The sequence below is a fragment of the Rhea americana genome, unplaced genomic scaffold (assembly GCF_003343005.1).
Source record: "Rhea americana isolate MKP2758 unplaced genomic scaffold, rheAme1 scaffold_50, whole genome shotgun sequence".
Classification (NCBI taxonomy): Eukaryota; Metazoa; Chordata; class Aves; order Rheiformes; family Rheidae; genus Rhea; species Rhea americana.
Genome location: NW_028186646.1, coordinates 4,295,719 through 4,317,327, shown reverse-complemented (window position 1 = coordinate 4,317,327; position 21,609 = coordinate 4,295,719). Strand labels below are relative to the sequence as shown.

The 21,609-nt window shown below is 38.6% G+C and overlaps 1 protein-coding gene across 1 annotated transcript in view; it reads right to left on the bottom strand.

Annotated features, from left to right (window-relative positions):
• PTPRN2 (protein tyrosine phosphatase receptor type N2) overlaps positions 1 to 21,609 on the bottom strand; it is a 592,277-nt gene that overhangs the window by 217,673 nt on the left and 352,995 nt on the right. Inside the window, exon 12 of the mRNA XM_085317725.1 lies at positions 20,319 to 20,383. Coding sequence (XP_085173851.1) covers positions 20,319 to 20,383 — 65 coding nt within the window. The remainder of the gene's footprint in view (positions 1 to 20,318; positions 20,384 to 21,609) is intronic.

Genomic DNA, 21,609 nt, shown 5'->3' with positions numbered 1-21,609 from the left:
TGGACTTGTGGACGTCAGGCTTTCCTAAATGATCTCTTACCCTATCCTCCTTCACCAAGGGAAAGTCTTCCTTTTTCCAGACTTTCTCCCTGGTTTCTAGGGTCTGAGATTCCTGAGGAATGGTCTTAGCAGAAAAGCAAAGAAGGCATTCAGTGTCTCTGCCTTCTCTGTATAATTTATCGCCAGGACCCCTGCCCCATTCAGTAGCAGGCCCACATTCTCCTTTTGATACTGATGTATTTAAAAAAGCCCTTCTTGCTGTCCTTGACATCCTTGCAGATTCAACTCCAGATGGGCCTTGGCTTTCCTAGTAATATCTCTGCATACTCGGACCATATTCCTATAATGCTTCCAAGTGGTCTGTCCCTGCTTCCATTTTCTGTGCACTTCCTTCTTCTGTTTGAGTTTTACCAGGAGCTCTTTATTCATCCATGCAGGTCTCCTGCCCCCTTTGCTGGACTTCCTACTCATTGGGATGCGTTGCTTTTGAGCTTGGGCGAAGGAATCCTTGAATATTAACCAGCTCTCTTGGACCTCTCTTTCTTCTAGGGCCCTACCCCATGAGATTCTTCTAAGAAGGTCCCTGAAGAGGCCAAAGTTTGCCTTCCTGAAGTGCAGTGTTGTGATCATACTTTTTGCCCTGCTTCCTCCTCACAGGATCCTGAACTCCATGATCACTGCAGCTGATTCCAACCTTCACATCTCCAACTTGCCCTTCCTTGTTTGTTAGTACAAGGTCCAGCCGTTCATCTCTCCTTGTTGGCCCCTCCATCATCTGTGTCAGGAAGTTATCATCAATGCTCTCCAGGAACCTCCTGGATTGCTTGTGCCACTAATAGTTTTTTAGCGTTAGGCAAGATCCTTACGTTCAAAGTTAAAGGATCATTGCAAACAACACAGGATCAAAAAAGAAAACTGCATTTTTAGTACAAAATTATAAAATATAGAAAAATCTGAGGAAAATACTGTGTGAAGAGCTCCTGTGCCGCCAAATACCTCGGCTAAACATGTGGCAGTCACCTTGCATTTACACCATGTTGTAAAGCCTGCAAAAGTTAAGTCATGAATGTTCCCCTATAACACTGCTAAATCTAAAAGGTCTTTCCTCTTGCCCTGTCCTCATATGAAATGGGACAAGTGGACAGTCACTACTTTATGCAATTCCCAGGTAAAATTTAAAATATAAACAATTTTCCAGAAATTGCACTGATCTCTGTTCAAGACTTCACAATTTTCTCTTGATAATGTGCTTAAATTCTAGCAATACCTGGAAAACAGGAAATATAATGGGGAAGGTGAAGGAAAGAAAGCACTTCTTGATAACTATACACTACAGACATAAGCAACAGTCATGATCTGACCTAATGTTATTCATTTCTGTATGATAAAGGGGTTTTCAGAAGAAATCAAATGCTAAATACTTGTATATAATTGTACAAACTGTAACCTGTGGAGTCACAGACTACTAACTAATCATTATACTTCAACTAATGGCAGCATATAGCTGCTAGGTAACTCCTGATAAGATGTGCACATTGGCTGCCTGAGAATTAATAGAAAAAAAGTGGTTCCCTCCACCACCACCACCACCACCACCAAAAACATCTCTGAGTCAATCTGATTACATAGGAGATCCTGTTTAGACTGCTCTTACAGGAGATAAATGCTGACTACATTGTGTTTAAACAGACAAAGTCTACATGCTAGTTGATAGAACCTAAAAAATGCAAGTACTGAAGTATGTTTGTTGCTTTTTCAATGGATACATTTGCCCTTGACATAGTAACACTGCATATTGGAATCCTGAGTTCTCGTGCTGATTTATTTTTGCATATTTTATTGTATTTCATAAGATGTGTAGAATTAGATGACTGAAAACTAACTTTGAAAACCAATGAGGAATATGTGTATACTGGCATATATAAGCTGTGTTAATATTTTACAATTAAAAAATTTTTTTTTACTCTCTATAGCACAAAACTATAGCTACATGTTTGATAGAAACTTGAAATTCAATTCTATTCGAGTATTTCTTTTGATTTTGTCTTAGCTAAGCTAATTCAGTAAATGCTTTCCAAGAAAATACCATACAGGCTCACTTGTTCAAAATTAAAAAATAATAAAACTAAAACAAATCAAAGAGGAAAAGACATCCTCAAGAACATGAAGAACTTCATGGAGACTGCTGGCAGAATATAAAATATTTGATTTTTTACCCAACTTCCTAGCAGTACAGTACATATACTCTGCAAACTATTTCACAAATAGACTTGCTATGTCTTTAATAATGGTTCTTAATATTATTCCTTGCAGGCATTCTCAAGCACATTATTTAAATATTTAAGACAGAGCTGAATTCCAAGGTATTTCACTATCCTAAGCTTATAATTTTTACAGTGTGCATGGGTTGTCTCCCTCTTCTGGTTGATCCAAACACCTTAAAGGACCTATGATTTCTCTTTCTGTTGAAATGCCACAAGGCTACGGTTTGATGTGAACAGAGCATAGTCTTAGATTCTTCCATGTGTATGAGTTTATATGGAGACTGCATTATCGATAAGTACAGATTTGCAACAGCATTTTTTTTTATGTTGTAGCACTCTGTTCTCCACCATGAGACCATCTCTCAACCCCTAAGAAGGGATGAGAAAGCAATGAAAGAAAGAACAAAATAAGAGATAACATTATTACATTTTTTCTCATGAGTTAGTTTTGAGGTTTGGGAACACACTAGGGGTTTCTAACAGCACCTAAAGAGAAAGACAGTTGTTTGCATACACTACAAGTGGCATGACTATTTTTGTATCCCAATCACACCTCTGCTGGTACCAGCCAGGGCTCTTTCCATGCCACACATTGCTCACAGCTTGATGCAACAAACTGCCCAACAATTATATTGAGAAACAGCTTGTTTTGTTTTTCTAATTTGGAAAACAAAGGCACACTGCAAGCTGCACTGACTGGGAAGTCATACATCTTTAACACAAAGTAAAAAGGAAAAGAAAAGAAGGAAGCCTCTTCTAGTTTGAGCAGACACGTTCCTCTTTCCTTCCACAGTGCCTTGTCAGCATGGTCACCTTCATGCCACTTTTCAACACCAGTTGAAAAAGAATGAAGTCTTTATTGTCTTTATATTCCAGAAGTTATTATTTGCTAATCTGTTGACTATAAAGAGAGGCCATCAAGTTACGCTTTGTCCAGAAACTATGAAATTAGTCTAGATTTCAGAATATTCACTGCATATGCCATCAGGTCTCAAAGGTCTGCCCTAGAAGGCAACTTAATTTCTGGGTCCACTTATCAAGGTCTAGCCTGGTCCAGAATAACATGTTCCAGCCAAAACCAGCCCTCACCTCCCATCACGCTCAGAGCCCAACCTCCTCCTCCTGGGGAAAGGTTCTGCCCAAAACAGGAGCCCTTTCTAGCCCCGCTTCAAGAAGTAAGCATCAGCCAAGTATCCGGATAGAAACTTAGGACAGGCCTATTGATGGCCTCTTGTGACCTTTCAGAAGAATAGGAGAGTGTGGAGACTTTTCTAGGCTTTGATTATCTGACTGTTCCAGCTCTGTGCACTCACACACACCAGTACTAAAACAACCGGAAAAGACCTTTGGCTGCCACAGCCTTAATGTTCAGATGGTTTGTGAAACACAAGTGGCCCAAGATCGCAATTGGGAAACTCCAGGATAGGCTTATCAGACAAATACAGTCTGATAATATGATTTGTACCATTCACATCTTCAGCCAGCCCTACAGATTGCAGGCAGATTGTGATATCCCCAATTTACCTTGTTATTTACATTGCAGAATCACATTGACACCTCAGATCAAGTAGCGATCCAACCTATTAAATTTTAGCTTTTAGACTTAATGCCTGCATTTATCCCATTTAACTAAGCAGCCCTAGCCTTTGGCTTTCTTTGTAATCAATGGTGGGAAATAGAAGGCAATTCCTGTCTTAGCTGGACTCCTGATTATAAAGCTAAGCTGACTACACTCCTATCACAGATGCTTCAATTAAGTGTCTGTGCAGCCTAAGTTTGGAAAGTAAGGGTAGTTATTAATAGATTTTTCTAATGAGTGGTTTCAGATCTTACTGGAGCAGGTAAGGATGTAGAGAGGTTTTGGAAACTCAGAGCCAGTCTTGGACCATATTTACAGTGTTTTCAAGGCTTTGGAAAATGCCAGAGATGGTCTTATACAGCGTGAGCGTGGAAACTGGGTGCCTTGCTCCTACAGGTTGCTTGCTTCTACTGTGTTCTGTGAAACAGACTTACTGTACAATTTCTGCAAATAGACAGGATTTCACTGAAGAAACAACTTATATCTATATCTATCAATCATTTTCTCAGGAAAAAAGACCCAGGAAAACTCTGAGTGTTTGCTTATCTGTCAGGTATTTAGCATGAGAGAATCCAGCCTGGTGGTTCCCAGTAGGTGCCACATAATTGTAACTAATAATAAAGACACTAGACACTGTATGCAGCACTTTGCCCTGAAAACTTTGTGTCCTAAATGGAATGGGCAGGGGTGTTGAATTCATACATTGCAGACAAGTCATCTTACAAGAGAGGAATTCTGTGGTTCTACCTCTCCTGAGCCAGGAAAGCCATCACTGACACAACCTTCCTAAGTCGTAATGACCAAGCTGCTCTTCTGACATGTCATCTGATTGCAGGCTTCTAAGACCATGTTTTAGATAAAGGGCAGGTCCCAATACCATATATCATTGTGCCACTGAATACATAGCAGTGGCTGTTTTCCTCCATTTTTTGGAGGTTACTCGCATTTCTAATCTGTCAGCAGGCAATTTGGCTGAGCAAATTTGGGAGTCCCCAGGACAAAGCAGAAATTTCAGTGGAAATTTAATTGCCTTGAAATGTATCAAGTTGCCATATTTTGTTTATTTCCTGAGATTCAATTACGAAAATTGCCAGTCTGCAACTCCAAATTGCCTGACAACTGTTGAACTTACAGTCTCACAAGGATAATCACCCCAGAGCACAACACACACATCACTCCGCCACTATAAATTAATATAAGCTGCCAGTAATTGAAAAGGGCAGAATAAACTCCACACCTCCTTTATTCACAGAGTGGAGTAATGAGGATGTCATTCTATTGTCTCCTGGGTGGGATCTTATGCTGCTTCAGTTGTTACAGGTTTTTTCTAGACTTTGATTACAACACGTTGGGTACAAATATGGTTTCACTTCACAAACTGTCTCTATGCCCTCACCAGTCTGTTCATCCTTTTCAAATCAGGATTTCACACATTGTTTTCTGCACATTTCCTGATCTTAGTGAAAGTTTCATTTCCCCAGCCCATTGCCATAGGCTATTAGTCTGGCACAGAACTCAAGCTCAAAATGAAAAAGATAAAATAAAGACAAGACAGCAGCCACAGCTACTACTGCTCTGTGTTCTCTTGTCTCACCCAGCAAAATATGCTTAACAGCACCACTGCATTACCGCTGAGCCAGAAGAACAACCAGGTATATCTTGTCATGCTCTGTGAAAATAACATATTGCTGAGAGATTCTATGTCCATCCATTAATGTTTCTAAAGTTCGTTATGGCAATAGACGGAGGAATATAACTTTGTTGTCTAACGAATACAGAATAGCCATAGCAATATGGTATTAATCACTGTGGATGCTACTGACCAACACGATCACAGACAGCACCTGGACCTGCTCCAGGTCCTGACTACTGAAACCTAAATACCAAAATTTTATAATGCCAATTCAAAATTTTACTCACTAATGACTTATTTTTTATTATGTTATGACCACAAGATCTTAGTTATACAACAGACCTTTATTATTTTTGCCTACTTCATGTAGCAAAGAAATTGAGCTTATTTAGAAGAGAGTTGAAACTATTTTGCATGAAAAGACAAATATGTTTTAAAATGTAATGAAATCCTGTCAATTTGTTAAAAAAAATTATTGGCAGAGTCTGGCTTCTTTGGGTGAAAAACCTGTCTTCACTGGCTTAGAAAAGAATGATTTTCCTTTCAGTATTCAAATTTGCATGTGAATATACTTTGCATATAATTAACATACCATACTGTACTGCAGCCTCTTCGTCTCCTATTGTAAAATACAAGATCAGTTCCTAGCATTTCATAGCTAGGATTATTAAAGCATTTTGTTAAGATAAGCTTTCATCCGGATGTTCCTGGATTGCATACTAATGGATGAGAAAGGCGAGTTTCTGGTTCAGGCACTGGATTGGGCTTGGGGTCCAACATCAAATTTCTCACAAACTTCAAGTTTGGGCAATTTCACTTAGTATCATTATACCTTAGATACTTCTTTATAAAGTAAGAATAATAATGCCCTTTATTCCCTTTTTTTTCCAGTCATAAGTGATTATCTATAGTCACTCAAAGGTAGAGTTTTTCTTTCAGTCTTTGTGTGGGAAGGCACCCAGTGAGACAGAACCCCAGTCCTGTCTACAAAGCATTACTGTAATGCCCCTGTTAATTAAAACTATTCGGGATTATTTCAGCTAAATGTTTTACATAAAAATATTCCCTTTGTTACAGATCTAAAATTTTCATGGTCCAGAGAAGTTTTAGAGATTTTTTTGGTTATTTTTTTCCAGTGATTTTTTTTCAGGTCAAAGTCATGATTTTTAGTTAAAGTTTAGGTGACAGAAAGCTTCATCACAGCCTATAGTTTAAGTGTCAGACTATTATTTTGGGAAACGGAAGTTCAGGCCTTAGCTGCTTGACTCAGAACAAGGCCCTCAGTGAGAACCAGGAGCACATAATATTTCCTGAATATTAAAATATTTGCATAAAATGAAACAATTCCAGGATGCTACTACTCAGTATATCTGATAAGAGTTAGACCATTCAGTACAGATATGGAGGAAGAGCAGTGCAGAAAATCAGGGTCTGCTCCCTTCCACATTAGTACCAGTCTATTTTGGGTATCTTTTATTGTGGCTTCTTTCATGGAAACCTAGAAAAAGCCTTCATTTCATCCTAACGGGGAAGCAGGAATCCTCTGAAATCTCAAAATCTCTGCAGCACAAAGAACCATATCCTGCTAAGCACTGGTAGTATGTGGTACTTTTGTGGAGAAGATCAGAGGGCTCATCTGATTTTAATCAGAGGACATACAAGCTGCTTGTGCTCCCTCAGTCATCAGTGTGAAGCAGAAGCTTCCCCAGAAGGTGATGGAAAGGGGAAGTGGACCTGGGCTGAGTGCTGCAAGTCAGTTCCAAGTCTCTCCATTACCCAAGGATTGTATTTAGCACATAAGACCTTAAGGAGGTAAAACAGATTACAGAGGTTAGTGCTATGAATACTGGTTATAATATTTATAAACATTATTGTGCTGCTTTACTTCAGAGGCTACATTGCTATGTACAACTGCTTAATGTGTTTCTAATCCATGTCATCTTCATGGCTCTACTTGAGTCAAATTCCAGTCAGAATTTTAGTAGAAGTTAGTACAAGTAATTGGACTTTTCCTAATTGTTAGTCTATTGTAGCCAGTTATTTGCTTATAGATGTAGAATTTGCAGTTTCCTCCATGACTAAACAAGTATTATTTATACTAAAATTAATAGGAGAAGCTTTAAAAAGGTAATGTAAATGAAGAAGAAAGGACTTGCATCAGGTGGTACTGCCTAATCCCAGCACAAACTGTATGCATCTCTTCTGCTGTAGAAGACAATGACCTCAACAGAATCAATTTAGCATCTTGGGAAAAAGTAAAGAGAGGAAAGGGAGTTCTGCTCTAAGCACTACACTGGTCAAATGAGTAGCGATTAGGAGGAACAATTAATATTAGCAGATGTAGATCTAGCTAGGCCAAGTTGCACTGGAAGAATGTGCAACTCTTTTTCTCGGGAAAAAATAAAGGGATTTCCCAGAAAATAGATCTAACTTCTGCATGTTATCTGGCAAACAGAAAATGAAAACACCTGTGTGCCAGACACCTGTATGCTACTGCTGAATACCCATCTGCTGTATATGCCACATGTTTTTCTTCTTCTTTCTTCTTCTTTTTTCTAAGCTTGGCAAAGGAGTTGATCAGGAAGATAAAGTCACTGAAAAACATTCTGGACAAACATGCCAGCACAGATTGTACAGTAAAAGACAGCAGATCTGCCAGTACATGCATACTACACACTGCAGGCTGCTTACATATGCTTATCAATGATTTATTGCAAAATTAGTGGAATACTGAAACTGTAAAAGCGGTATTTCCATACTTCAATTTGGTATAGACTTGACAATGAAAAGATGCACCCCCCAACAATATTTTTATTAAAGCTACTCTTTTTCCTTGGTCAGTAAGAATATCCTTTCTTTTAGAGCAGTCTTCGTTTAACTACTTCCTTTCCTTCTCTACAGGCAATATAGGTGAATGCTGCTGATGTAACTAGTGTCTATTCCAGATGTAAAAACAATAGCTTTTGTAGGACAACTTTCCAGGAATTAGGTAAACTCACCAAAAGCATTTGGTGTTTTAAGAAGACTGAGTTACCCAAATACTTGCATGTGCTACAGTGATTGGTAGCTAGATAATACTACTGTGTGTCCTGTAGCACCCCCAACTCTGCCAGATAGATCTAAGAAAAGAATACCCCCCTACAAGTGGCGTCCTATACACAGATATTTGTAACATCAATGATATAGTTCGTTAAAAAGATTATGTCATTAGAAGTACAAGGAAGGACAAGAGATAATGGATAATTACAGATTTTCACTGTTTAGAAAACTGTTTCAAACACAACATGTACTTGCTATAGAATATTAACAATGAAAATAAGTATGTCAAGACAAAAATTTCTTTTTGGAGGCCATGCTGGAGAAGCAGGCTTTTGTACTTATGTAGACAGATAATATATTATCCAAAAATGTTTTTAACTGAACCCTTTAACAGAAAAATATTTTTAATTGAACATTTTAAATGAGATAGAAAACATACAGCTCTCACTTTTGGATAAATTATGATATATTTTATTTATGTAATATATTTTTACTGTAAAGAATCTATTTTGTCCTCGAGTACCTAATTGGCTTACTCTTCCGTTCAGTGCACAGCATATAAAATAGACAGAAAGGTTAGCTCTTCAGGTTCTGCATATGCACGCACAGATACATAGATACACACACAAAACCCTAAAGCAACATAGTGCACTTATCTTCTTCCCATTTTTAGATCATACATATTTCATTAAGCTTCATGCAGAGTGTCTTCTGATTTATGGTAATTGTCAACAAAAGCAAAAAATGCCGACAATTTTAACCCTGCAGTACTGAGGATTTAACTGGGATAAAATTAAAATGTTTAGGGAAAAAAAAAACACCCTAAGCCACGGGGAGGTTGACCCTTGAGATGTTGTCAATTTTTTATTTTATTTTATTGTGTTTGCTGTCTATGGAAGCAGATGCCAGCAGCAATATCTGATGTACCGGACACCTCCAGTGTTATCCCAGCATGCTCATGGCCTGGAGGACTTGGAGTGAGACTAATTTCCATATCAAACCCAATTTAGATGAAACATCTTGGGTTTTTTTTTTTTTCAAAAAAAAGAGCCAGCGCATCAATAGCCCCTTGATTAGATTTTCATCTCCTGAGCAGACAAATATGAATATTTATTACCATGAATGCAGATTTCCCTCTTTCCATTGCTCTGATCTTGAATATTACCCAGTGCTAATTTTTATGAAAATTTGGGCAACATAATGTTTTCACATAAACTGACAGTTCTTGAGATAATCCCGTTATTGTTTGGTGGAAAATGACAGTTTCCGCTTATTTCTGTGTTAACGAGGGATTAAATATTGTTTTTCATCACCATAATCTAAGATGGACTGGAAATTAAAATTTGAACATTGTGTCTTAGCGGAGCTTTGAGGACAAGAATTTGTTTGCATTCACTTAGTGTAGATCTTTAAATTAACAGTTTGACAAACTGCTTATGATACTGATTTCATAAAAACAGCACTAACATTTATAAAATAAAAGTCATTACCTGCTAAAGGTAAAGAGCCAGAGAGAGAGAGTTCACAAAATGACATTCCTTTGCAGTGGCAAAGCGCACACTGAACTGTTGTCAGCATCAATAATCTCCAGGCATTAATGGACTAGATTGTTTCTCCACAGCACAGAATCATGTCCCTTTCCTTGTCACAGGTGCCAATACTCAAACACTTGATATCCTCAGCTCCCATTGAAAAATTGCTCTGCGATAGAGCTATCTATTGTGCTAAAAGCAATCATACTGACCCAAGAGTTGTTTTCAAGCATGCCACAGTACTGTACTCACAGCCTGTTTATACAGTTTTTGATGTGCAATAGGTAGACACATACAATTCTTCACTTATGACAGTGGACATTTTGCTGGGGCTGAAGGGAATCGTACAACTATAAAGGATTAATTATCTCCTTGATATTTCTGTATAACATTTAGCAATGCCAATATCAGAGCTATGCACATCTACCAAAGTGAAAATAAAGAAAGAGATATATCTGGCACCCTGCAGTTCATGAGCCATTATGTTGTGTACTGTTTCTATTGAAGCTTGAGGTACGGAATTCAATAAAGTTTGGGATTACACACACACACACATAGAAAGGAAAAAAACTTTGATATAAGTCAAAGGCAAACTAAACTGAAACTATGTTTGGTCAAAGCAACTCAAGCATCTTCCAAACTAAATCTTAAAACTATCTCATCACTAAAACACTGTCCAATACAAGGAAAAATGAAACAAAACTAGCTTTTACAAAATTAATTTAATAGAAAGCCTCATGCTTCCTTAAAATCTTTAAAATATTATTTAAATTTTTTTTTGATTAAAATATCATTTTACACGTACAGTACACAAAGCCTTGTGTTCCAAAGGATGCTGCAGTGATGCACAGTACTGCCCATGCAGCAGCACTAAAACAATGTTGCCTCTGTGGATGAAAACACAGCAATGTACAAGTGGAAAACAATTCTGGGCAGGAAGAATGAGATTATGTTGTGCTACCAAATCTTCAGTTTTCACAGAAAACAGATCAGATCTGGAGTTTTACAGCCTGGTATAAGGAAACCCCACAATGTATGGAAAAACTCTTACTGCATTTAGGAAAAAAACCAAGGGCTGAGTCACGACTACAATTCAAGCTTTAACAAGAAGGAACCACAGGCCTTAATTCTTACTCTCCCAAACCGAGATGGCCTACTAGGAATGGCCCCTCACCAGGATCTTACTTGGACTCATTTATAAGAAAAAATGTCTAGAAGAGTACTAGTTAGCATAGCACAAAAATGTGAGGGACAAAAATCTACCAGTGATTTAACAGTATGGACGACCGTGGGACCGGCACCGGCTCTGTGCGCCGGTCCTGTTTACGTTAGCTCTGCTGACACAGCTATAAGGCCCTGGCCGCAGGGAATCTGTCCGGAGAGGCTGGCTGCCTCCGAGCTCGAGGCCGGCCTGAGACCCTCGCTCGCCCACGGCTGCAGGAAGAGCGCAGCGAGCGCTGCCCACAGCGAGGCGGGTGCGCAGCCGGCGCAGCGAGCTGGCGGCCTGCGGGAGCGCCGAGAGAGGGCCGAGCGGGCCGGGGAGATGGACCTGCCGCCTCCTCCTCTCCTCAGAGGAGTAAATCTGTGTGCGAGATTTCCTGAACTCCCCGTGTTCCTGCTGGGACCAGGCGTCTGCCACGGGAGGTGGACGAACCCGCCGCCTCCGCGTTTCTGACCGGCTCCACCGTCTACGCCTCAGCCAAGCAAACAGAACTTTATCCTCGTGTACAGCTCCCCCAGCCACCCCCTCACACCGCTGCAGATTTTGTTTCCCTTTAAGGCATAATGAACCGGGTGCCCACGGAGGAAGGGCGCTGAATTTCCCGAATCAGTAAGCTGATCTAGTGTAAACAATCACGTTTTCCTTTGTGAAGATCTTACACATCGTATTTAGGAATACATAAAATGGCAGGTTGCCAAATCATAGGACAGATAATAACATTGGTCTTTAAGCAGAATTGCATTGTGGTTTGCTTATGTAGTCAGTGCTAGCATCTGAATGCGTTTTCTCTACAGATCTATAATGTTTTTAAGGGAAGTTCTGCTTTAAAAGCAATGGCACCACATGGCTCAAAAATGAGGCAAATCCTTAAAACAAACATATGCTACTTTTCTTTAATGGAAACAATGTCAAAAAAAGACAAAAAGAAACAACATTGGTAGGATGCATAAGTTCCTGAAGCCACAAGGCAAATCGTATCTTGTTTCATTTTACATGATACTGAATAAAAACTGAATTGCTGTAGTTGCCATAGCAACTGCCACATCACTTGGCACGTCTCCTTTAAATCACACAGTGCTACTGTAAAGGAATTCATGAACCAACACGACACTCGAACACTTGTGCTTTTTACAATGTTTCGGGAGGAAAACATAAATCAATATACACTGATAGTTGTCTCTGAAAATCAAGTTTGTTTTATATTTCTTAACATTGTAATCTCCTCATTTTCTTGTCGTGTTCTTTACAAACCTGTAAAGAAGGTGGAGGGCGTTGTCACGATAAGAGCACAAGAAAAGAAATTACTACTGACACCTGATTTCCAAACTGAAGCTGTGACCTGTCATTCAGATGTCAAAATACCTCTGCTATGCAATATTCAAATCAAATATAAGAGATAAACATTGGAACTTTGCCCTTCCGCAGACAGAGAGGGTGCGATATGTGACAGAAGACAGTCTCACTAGCACCTAGGTATCCATTTAACTCTAAAATTCTCAGTATGCTAAATGGTAAGTCTAATTATACTTAAAGCTAAGCATATTTTAAAAGTTTGCAGAACTGGGGCCATGATGTATATTGTTTTAAAATTTTCTGTATATAACATGCAATCACAGAGGCTGTAGGACAAAATTATACAGTACAATAATACATATTTTTATTTTATTTTAGTCTTTATTTTGCCTTCTATTAACAATCTGGATGCAATTTTTTTTGAAAAGCAGCCCTCTAGTGGGCTATATGCCATAATGAATAGTTAATAAATAACCTTAACATTAGCTCTAAATATTAGCTAAAATGTGTCTGGAAAAAACATACAAGATCTTAAATAAATGAGCCAGAGAGCTTCATCACTCTCTTTAGAGAAACTGAATGTTCTGCTTAGCTTTTTTCCTTAAAGCTCTTAAAGCAATACTTCTAAATGCTACTATATGACCAACTTCTGATTAGTACTACTTTACTATACGTGTGTACCCACAAAACTATAATAGTGAGGTATTTTATTCACGGTCAGCAAGACTCAGTAAAAGTAGTATAGTATCAGCATTATTCTAAAATGTATTCTATGATATGAAAGGTTCCAGGTTCCACAGCTTTATAATATGTAATTTCTAGGAGGGGGAGGTAAAGCAACTGCTCCTTGCTGTACTGCACTAAGAATATTTCTAGGGCTGTACTGTTAAAAGTATATAGTTTTTCATTTATTTATTTTTTATCTTATTAGCATAAACACCATGTAAGTTACATGTCTTAAAGCAAAGAACCTGAAGCATTCTTTGCCAACAGTAAGGTGTGTTGCTTCAAAGTGCTGTACTGCCAGAAAGCTCCCTTCAACTGCTAAGTGAGGTAGCTATGCCAAGCAGCAAGGTGCCGACGGGAAAAGCTATTTGTAAGATCTCCAGTCACACTTGGGCAGACAGGAACCTCATAAAGTTCAGAAAAGGGAAATGCAGTGTTCTGCATCTAAGGAGGAATAACTCCACGCACCAGCAAAGGCTGGGGCCTGACCTGCTGGAAAGCAGCTCTGTGGCGAAGGACTTAGGGTCCTGGTGGACAACAAGTTAACCATGAGTCAGCAGCATGCTCTTGTGGCAAAGGTGGCCAGTGATATCCTGCGGTGCATTAAGAGGAGTGTTGTCAGCAGGTCGAGGGAGATGATTCTCCGCCTCTACCCAGCTCTGATGAGGCCACATCTGGAGTACAGTGCCCAATTTTGGGCTCCCCAGTACAAGAGAGACACGGAGCAACTGCAGAGAGTCCAGCATAAGGCTACAAAGTTGAGTAAGGGACTAGAGCATCTCTCACATAAGAGAAAAGACTGCAAGAACTGGGCCTGTTTAGCCTAGAGAAGAGAAGACTGAGGGGGGATCTTATCAAAGTGTATAAATATCTGAAGGGAGGGTGTCAAGAGAATGGGGTCAGACTCTTTTCAGCGGTGCCCAGTGCCAGGACAAGAGGCAACGGGCATGAACTGAAACACAGGAAGTGCCATCTGAACATGAGGAAAATCTTTCCTGTGAGAGTGACACTGCACCGGAACAGGTTGCCCAGAGAGGCTGTGGAGTCTCCTTCTCTGCAGAACTGCCTGGAGAACTTCTATTCTGGAGAACTTCAAGAACTGCCTGGACACAATCCTGTGCAACGTGCTCTAGGTGACCCTGCTCAAGTAGAGGAGTCGGACTAGATGATTTCCAGAGGTCCCTTCCCACCTCAACCATTCTGTGATTCTGTGTGTCTGTGATTCTGTGAGTTCTCAAGTAACAAGGGAAAAAGAATGTGCTTTGATGAGCTTTAAACTGAGATTTTATAGGGAAAAGATGATGAAACCAGACTCTCAGAAAATGCTGTCCCTGGTTTCTGCTGGTCTAAGAAGGCCTGTCCTGTAATGCAGAGACAGCTCCAGCCTGAGCAGTTCTCATAACAGCGCAATCACAGCAGGGGAAGGTCACACAGGAGAGGCCAGTGGGAGGCAGAAAATCTACCTGCGACTCTGGCTAAAACTTGAACACTGAGGCACACACAGCTGCTGTGGCTACACTGTTACCAGGTTCCAAACCATGTTACTTAAATGATCTTGGGTATAGCATCTCCTTTTATTCCAGTTTACCTCTGGGTACAATACATGCTCCAGATCAGGAAAATTTATTGATTGTCACTGTAAGAAAGCCAGCTGGTGTGGGTCTCAGGCTAATTTGGGTTTTACAAACCAAAAGCCAACCCTTAGCAATTCTACTGAGCAGTCAGAGTAGATCAGAAAAAAGCTAACATTTTATTTTTCAGCAGTAGCAAATGATTTGTTGTTTCATACTAACTTCTGTTCTTTATAGATTTCTAATCTGGGTCAAATCTGGATATAAAGATATTAATGACAAAATCTGACAACAACAAGGAACATGATAATTTAGAAATCTGACTCCTGCCTCAAAGAATCTTTCACATCATTGGGAAGTATGTCTTACCAAGTCCTCTAGTTTCACTAACATTTTTAAATAGATTCCTTTTTTTATTGTAATTACACCACTTAATGCAATGTCAACATAATTCTACACCTATCAAAATATCTATAACTGAGAATACCCTGAAACATGTCAAAATATCACCACTCTATTTTAGAACATCTAGCTATACAGCAAAGTGTTCATTTCATATATATTTTAGTTTAGTTATTTCCACTTGGTTTAGAAATCTATTCTAATTCTTGTATCTGTCATAATATGAGAAATATGATTCAAATCCTACAAACAATGTTAAAATTCCAGTGATGAGTGTATTTTGTGCAGCTGTACTAGGAAATTGGATGAGTTAATTTAAAGTAATGTATTCCATGACTGGTGCTGTTTCACCACTTCAGGACAGAGACAATGCCATTCCCTGGGTTTGTTTCAGGCCTTGATTCAGACATCATTTATAATTCAAATCACAGCATCATAGCCCAGAAAACTTATTTGAATCATTATGCTTTCTTGAGTCATGAAGAATCTGACCTGTTATCTTGAAATGATTATTGAAAACAAATTTCAACCAAAAACTGGCTTAAACAGTTATTTTTCCATTTCATTGTAACTTAATTTGTGCTATCATTTGAAATTTTCTTAAACTGGAACTGGACTCAAATTGAATCTGAACAACTCAGGTCATTCCTTAGTTCAGCCTGGAATTGAACTGCAATACATTGAGCTTTTATAATAATTCAAAACTGCTTAAGAGAAAAGAAAATGCAGTTAAATTGCCAAAGGGTTTGAAAGGAATTCCAGGCTAACCAGTTCCTTCTGTGCTGGGCCACAGTTCTCAGTGCCTCCTGAGCTCCCACAGGCCACGGAATATCTCCTGAGGACAAAGCCAGGTGGGCACTTGCCTTTGTGTGGGATCTGGGCTCCGGACCCCACTGAATCCTGAACTCAGCAGGAGTCAGGCATAGGCCTGATACTGATAAAAAGGCTTTCAAACATTTTCACTGTTTTTTTAATGGTGTTAAACACAAGGATGTATAAAAAATTTCAAAATTTGATCAAATGTGATCAAATGCTGTCGCTGAGATCTTTTAGGAGTGCTTGACCATGAAAAGCAGTAAGTTTGACTCCTACCTTTAAAAGAGACAAGGGGCATCATGGCGGGAGCTAAAGGAATGGAGTTACAGGTCCTAGTTGAGTGCTATTTATCATGGAAAATTATACACAGAGATAACACTGTGCTCACATTCATACTCAGTTACAGGAGGTTCTTGAACTTCTGAAGATGACCTCAGGTCTGCTGAGATTTATTTCATGTGTGAAAGATCAAACCCAAATATCTCTAAGACAACAATCCCTTCATGATAGCTGAATAATCAGGAAGGTTTGAAAAGCTCATGATGAATTTAGGTGGCACAAACTTCATGCATGACAGCCACCCAAAAAATCTTGGAGAGCTACCATATAGGATTTTCAGAGTTGCAAAACTGGTGCTGGAGAAACCAAATAGAAAATAAGTGTCTTGATAAATATTGTTTCAGAGGTAGCTGGTACTATATAGCACAGAAATGTACGCATCCTCAGGATTTCAATTCAGGACTGTTCTTCTCTACAGCAGAGATCTACTCAGCTTTCTGGTATAATGGCCCTCTTACAAATAAGATAGATGCCAAAATAATTAGCACCTTTAGAGAGATACGCAGTACATCAAACTGTGTTCTAACTCCCTGGTTCCCTGGACTATTCTGGAATATTCTACAGCAAATGTTAGATGTTGAAGCACTATGGCAGCACCAGTAAGGTCTGTCATTCCACACCAATCTAAAAGAAACCTTGCTCACTTAAGGTCCAGACAACAGTCTGTACTACACCATTTTCCAATGAAATGTAGAAATCTTTCAAGCTACCATCCTGAAATACGAGCATCCATTGATGTTCCAGATAAGGAACTCATTTCTGATCCTGCTAAAATAGTGCCTGGACTCATCTTATCTTGACAAAATGCAGCTGAGCTTAGCTGTATCCAAAAAACTCACTGAGGCTGTGGAAATCTTTTATATGACATAAAAGATGATGAACTGCATTGTAACTGTGGTAAACTTCAGATTATTACCCATTTCATTAATGACTACTAATAAGTCATATTATGTCTTGATAAATATTGTTTCAGAGGCATAAACATAGCACATGTTTATGCAGTGGCATAAAAATAATTCATCAGCCCTCCTCAGACTTGACTGAATGGCTCAGTAAGCTTGGTGTGAATTTTATAATCTGTTGTTGCTTTTGAAATGCCATTCTTGAGAGAGAGAGAGATTGAGAGAGGAGAGAGAGACTGACAAGCCCTGAGAAGCATTTGTCTTCTCCATGGAGAGTGAAACAATTTCCTTCTGCCACACCTAATGCTTGATTAGCTATTGCTGTCTACATATTTCTTACTGAGGCACAAATCTTATTAATCATAGATCAAGATCTAAAATAGATTCCATTGTCCAGAGCGGCACATGAATTATTGCTGAGCTTAGAACAGTTCCTGAATTTGTTCATATAACTGTTCCATTTACCATTAATATCTAAGGTATTTTTCTCGAATTATTTCAGATATGAAACTTGCTATACAGAAAACAATCCTTATCATTTTACAGTCGTGCAAGTGAAGATTAACTTTGCCATGAATCTGATCTACTGTCCAACAAACAGCCCCCTTTTCATTCTGAAAGTAAAGATTCTAACTCCTTTTTTTATTCTAAGTACTTTTGATTCGAGTATCTTGCCTTTGTTTTACAGTTACCATTACATCTAATTATATTTGTACAGCGTAGAATGGAAAAACTCCCAATTCAATAAAAGGCTCTTTCATTTTAGTAAAATACATGCTTTCTGTTATTTTAATGTTAAACAGCAGGTGAGTTAAAAACGAACTGCTAAACTGGATTAACATAGTTAGATGTAACCTGAAATAAACTGAATCTGATATCCTACCAACAAAGAAACAGCTTGGTTACAGCACTCCATTATTTTTCATAGTAGGTAAGACGTTACAGAAATGTATTCATTACGTACACAATCATAACTGATAAGACTTTAAAAGGGGAAAGTACACAGCTGGGAGAATTCACATCCAACAAAATACATAAGCAGCTGAATAAATGCTCTTCCATCATTTTAATGTTCCAAACCACTTGGTTCTTTTCACTGCTGATCACTATATCTCAAATGTAACCTAGAATATATTCAGGCCTCAGATATCTGCTTCCCTTTGGTTAATTCATTTTCACATTTTGCCTTCTAAGAATACATATTTGGCAGAGCGTAAAACACAATCATCTGTCAAAGTCTTTATTAATACAAGTTGAAGCTGTAGGTTTTTTTAAAGCTGTGATGGTACAAATATATGAGAGGTGAGTTTTACAGTGACAGGTGATGACTTTTACTAAACCCAGCCCAGGGACCAGACTGGGGGAAAATCTAGCCTAAGCGCTTGTCCATTCTTCCCAGTTATATTAATTTAGTTGGTCTAAAAAAGCTTGGAACTCCTCTAGACTTCGTCTCCGGTACATTCTTAGACTACCATGCTTGCAACAACCTTGTTACTACAACTTGGATTAATGAAGCACTTAACATATTGTCACATGACTTCTATTTCCAACATCTGGAAATGCTTTCTTCCTCCAATGGCCATGATATGATAATAATGCTTTAAAGATTATAAGATAACAATTCCTTTAAAGGTAAGTGTCTCAAGTTAAGTGAGGTGAATAGAAACCTGAGATTTTGATTTAAAGCTCTTTGAAGTCAGTTGGAATCCTTTCAGTGATTTCAGAAGATCTGGAATCAGACAAAATACGTGGAAGCATTTCAATAGCATGAGCAGCCTCATTGACTTTCAAGGGACAAATTGTGCTGGATGTGGCTTCCACGGTGCCTGCCGCAGTCCTGGTCTGCCTGCCATTTAGCAGAAACCAGGACTGGGAATAGCACAGATGCAGGTTTAAACTTGGCTTAAAGTCAGGACATAGCCTGAGAGCATGTCCATACCCAGAATCCAGGACACACTCCCCCTCCCTTCAATTTACACATCTTTTATAGCTCATTCAGCTACTGGTAAGAAGAAATGCTGATTTTCATTTTCTGATTATCTTAGCTATGTTTATTTCCAAAATCGAATTCTTACAACTTTGAACCTGAGAATCTGAGCAGATCTCAGTGTTGGTACCTCTTTAGGACCGTCTTTTAATAATGTGAATAAAATTATTCAAAGAACCTCAAAAATCTTGGCAAGACAAGCTCTTCTTCTGATAAAATGACAAAAAATCAGAAATATGTAAAATGAAAATCAGTAGAAAAAGAAGAAAAAAAGAGTAGTACTTCCAGTTACTAGCTAGTCATTCATTATTCTTAATACTGAGAATAATGTAATCACAAGAAAAGGCATTTACCTAGCCCTGTAAGCATTCAACACCAGCAAAATTACTTAAATGAAAAGGAAAAAATCTCAAAACTACGTACACAAAATTAGCACGAGAATTAGCAATCAGCTGTAGTTCATACAAGATTCTTAGCAGATAGCATCATCTTTATTAATAAATGATGAACTGCTTAGTGGAGTTTTTGCTTAGTGATATCACCATAATAACAGACGCATGTTTTATTTATATTTCAAGTTACATCCAAAATAAGCAAGTCATTCACTGACAGAGTCTCTCTAACATCTGAAGACTCTTTACCCCAAATTTAAACTTTCGTTGATCTAGATGAGATAGTACATCATCAAAACCAAGGGGAATAATACAACAACTTCAGTTCTTGTGCTCATCTTTAGGGATATTGCTCCTGTGATACAACAAAGCTAGAAACTGCATTTCTTAAAGCTTGCTGCACTTTCCTCATAAGGATGGTTATTTTTTTCTCTGTGGGATACACTGCTATTTGTGCAGCAGATTGTATTTTGACAGATGCAACTGCATCATAAAAAGGCCCTTAGCACTATCAGACTGGTAGCTCACAAACATTCATGAGCTCCAGGATTTCATAAAAAAAAACCCTGAACCCACAATTAAAGTGATTTTGCGAATATAAAATGTCCCCAAGCCTCTTACCTCCCCCACGCCAGTCTGCAGAATTTTCAGTCCAGTTGTTTTTTCAAGCTTCTCTTTGTTTATAGCTGTAACGGAAATTAAGATTAAAAGAGTTAGGGGAAAGCTGAAATATACATGATTTTGAAGCATTTACAAAATAACCAACCTCCCGTTCTATCCTCAATCAATAAATTCACTATAATTCTTGCTTACATGATCTATGGATTATCTTTCCCTGATAGCAGGTCTGCTATTCAGTGTTTTGAATGCATAATTATGTCACTAATTGTTCTTTATTATACGAAGATGAAAGCCAAAGCAGTTCTACTTCCGTTCAAGAATGGTTCGGAAGTTCTCTTCAGCCAAATTTTCTCACTATCCCTTCAGTGAAGCTTTGTCTTATTAGCACAGCAGCACCTCACCACTGCAACAGCAAATGACACAACCCTACCCAGCAGATAAGACAAATACTTTATCTGTCACTGTCAGGATGCAATGCACAACATTTTCCTTTTTAAAACTGAGATTTTTCTCGTTTAACACTTTCTATCTCAGTTAAATTGTTAGTCTGGTCTTCACACAATTTTGGACTGTGCGCACTCGTAGGCTCACCAGACAGTATGTCCAGTCGGGGTTCCGAGGACAGCACAAACAAACTCAGCTCACAACAACTCCCAGTTGTGAGTGCGGATAAGGTCACCCCGTTTTGAGTGAGAAGAGTGTGGCCATCTAGATGTGAGCTGCATGGCCAAAAACCAGGCACTTGACTTGTTTAAATGTATTAAACTATTTATTTAAGAAGAAACGAAACCTTACAGCCTTATTAAACTCTCCTAGCTTTAACCATATAGTCATTGACTATCTAATCCAAGCTAGTCATCCAAGTTCTCTCTGTAATCAATGAAAGAGATGGACATCTTAATACAATGAGTCATCTTCCGTATGTTAGACACATCTAGGGTACCCATCTCTTTCCATTGACTACAGGGACAACTAGCGTAGACTCAACTTCTCAGTTTTAGTTGGCTAAAGGAAACATTCATCCCTGAAAGCACAAGAAATAAGTATGCTGGAATGTACTATACACAGTAAACGTACAGAAAAATAATGAAGGTTCACATGTTTTTTTCCCCTTTGGAAAAATAAATTGCAACTGTTGCTCTTTAAAATGCTATTTAAAACAGTTCATAGAGCAACAGACAATTCTTAGAAGCAATATTACTAGGAGATGGTACTCTATTCAGCTTGTCCAAAGTGCAAGACAAATGATTCACATTTAATTCAGAGGTGAGCTGTGTCATTAGGGCTTACT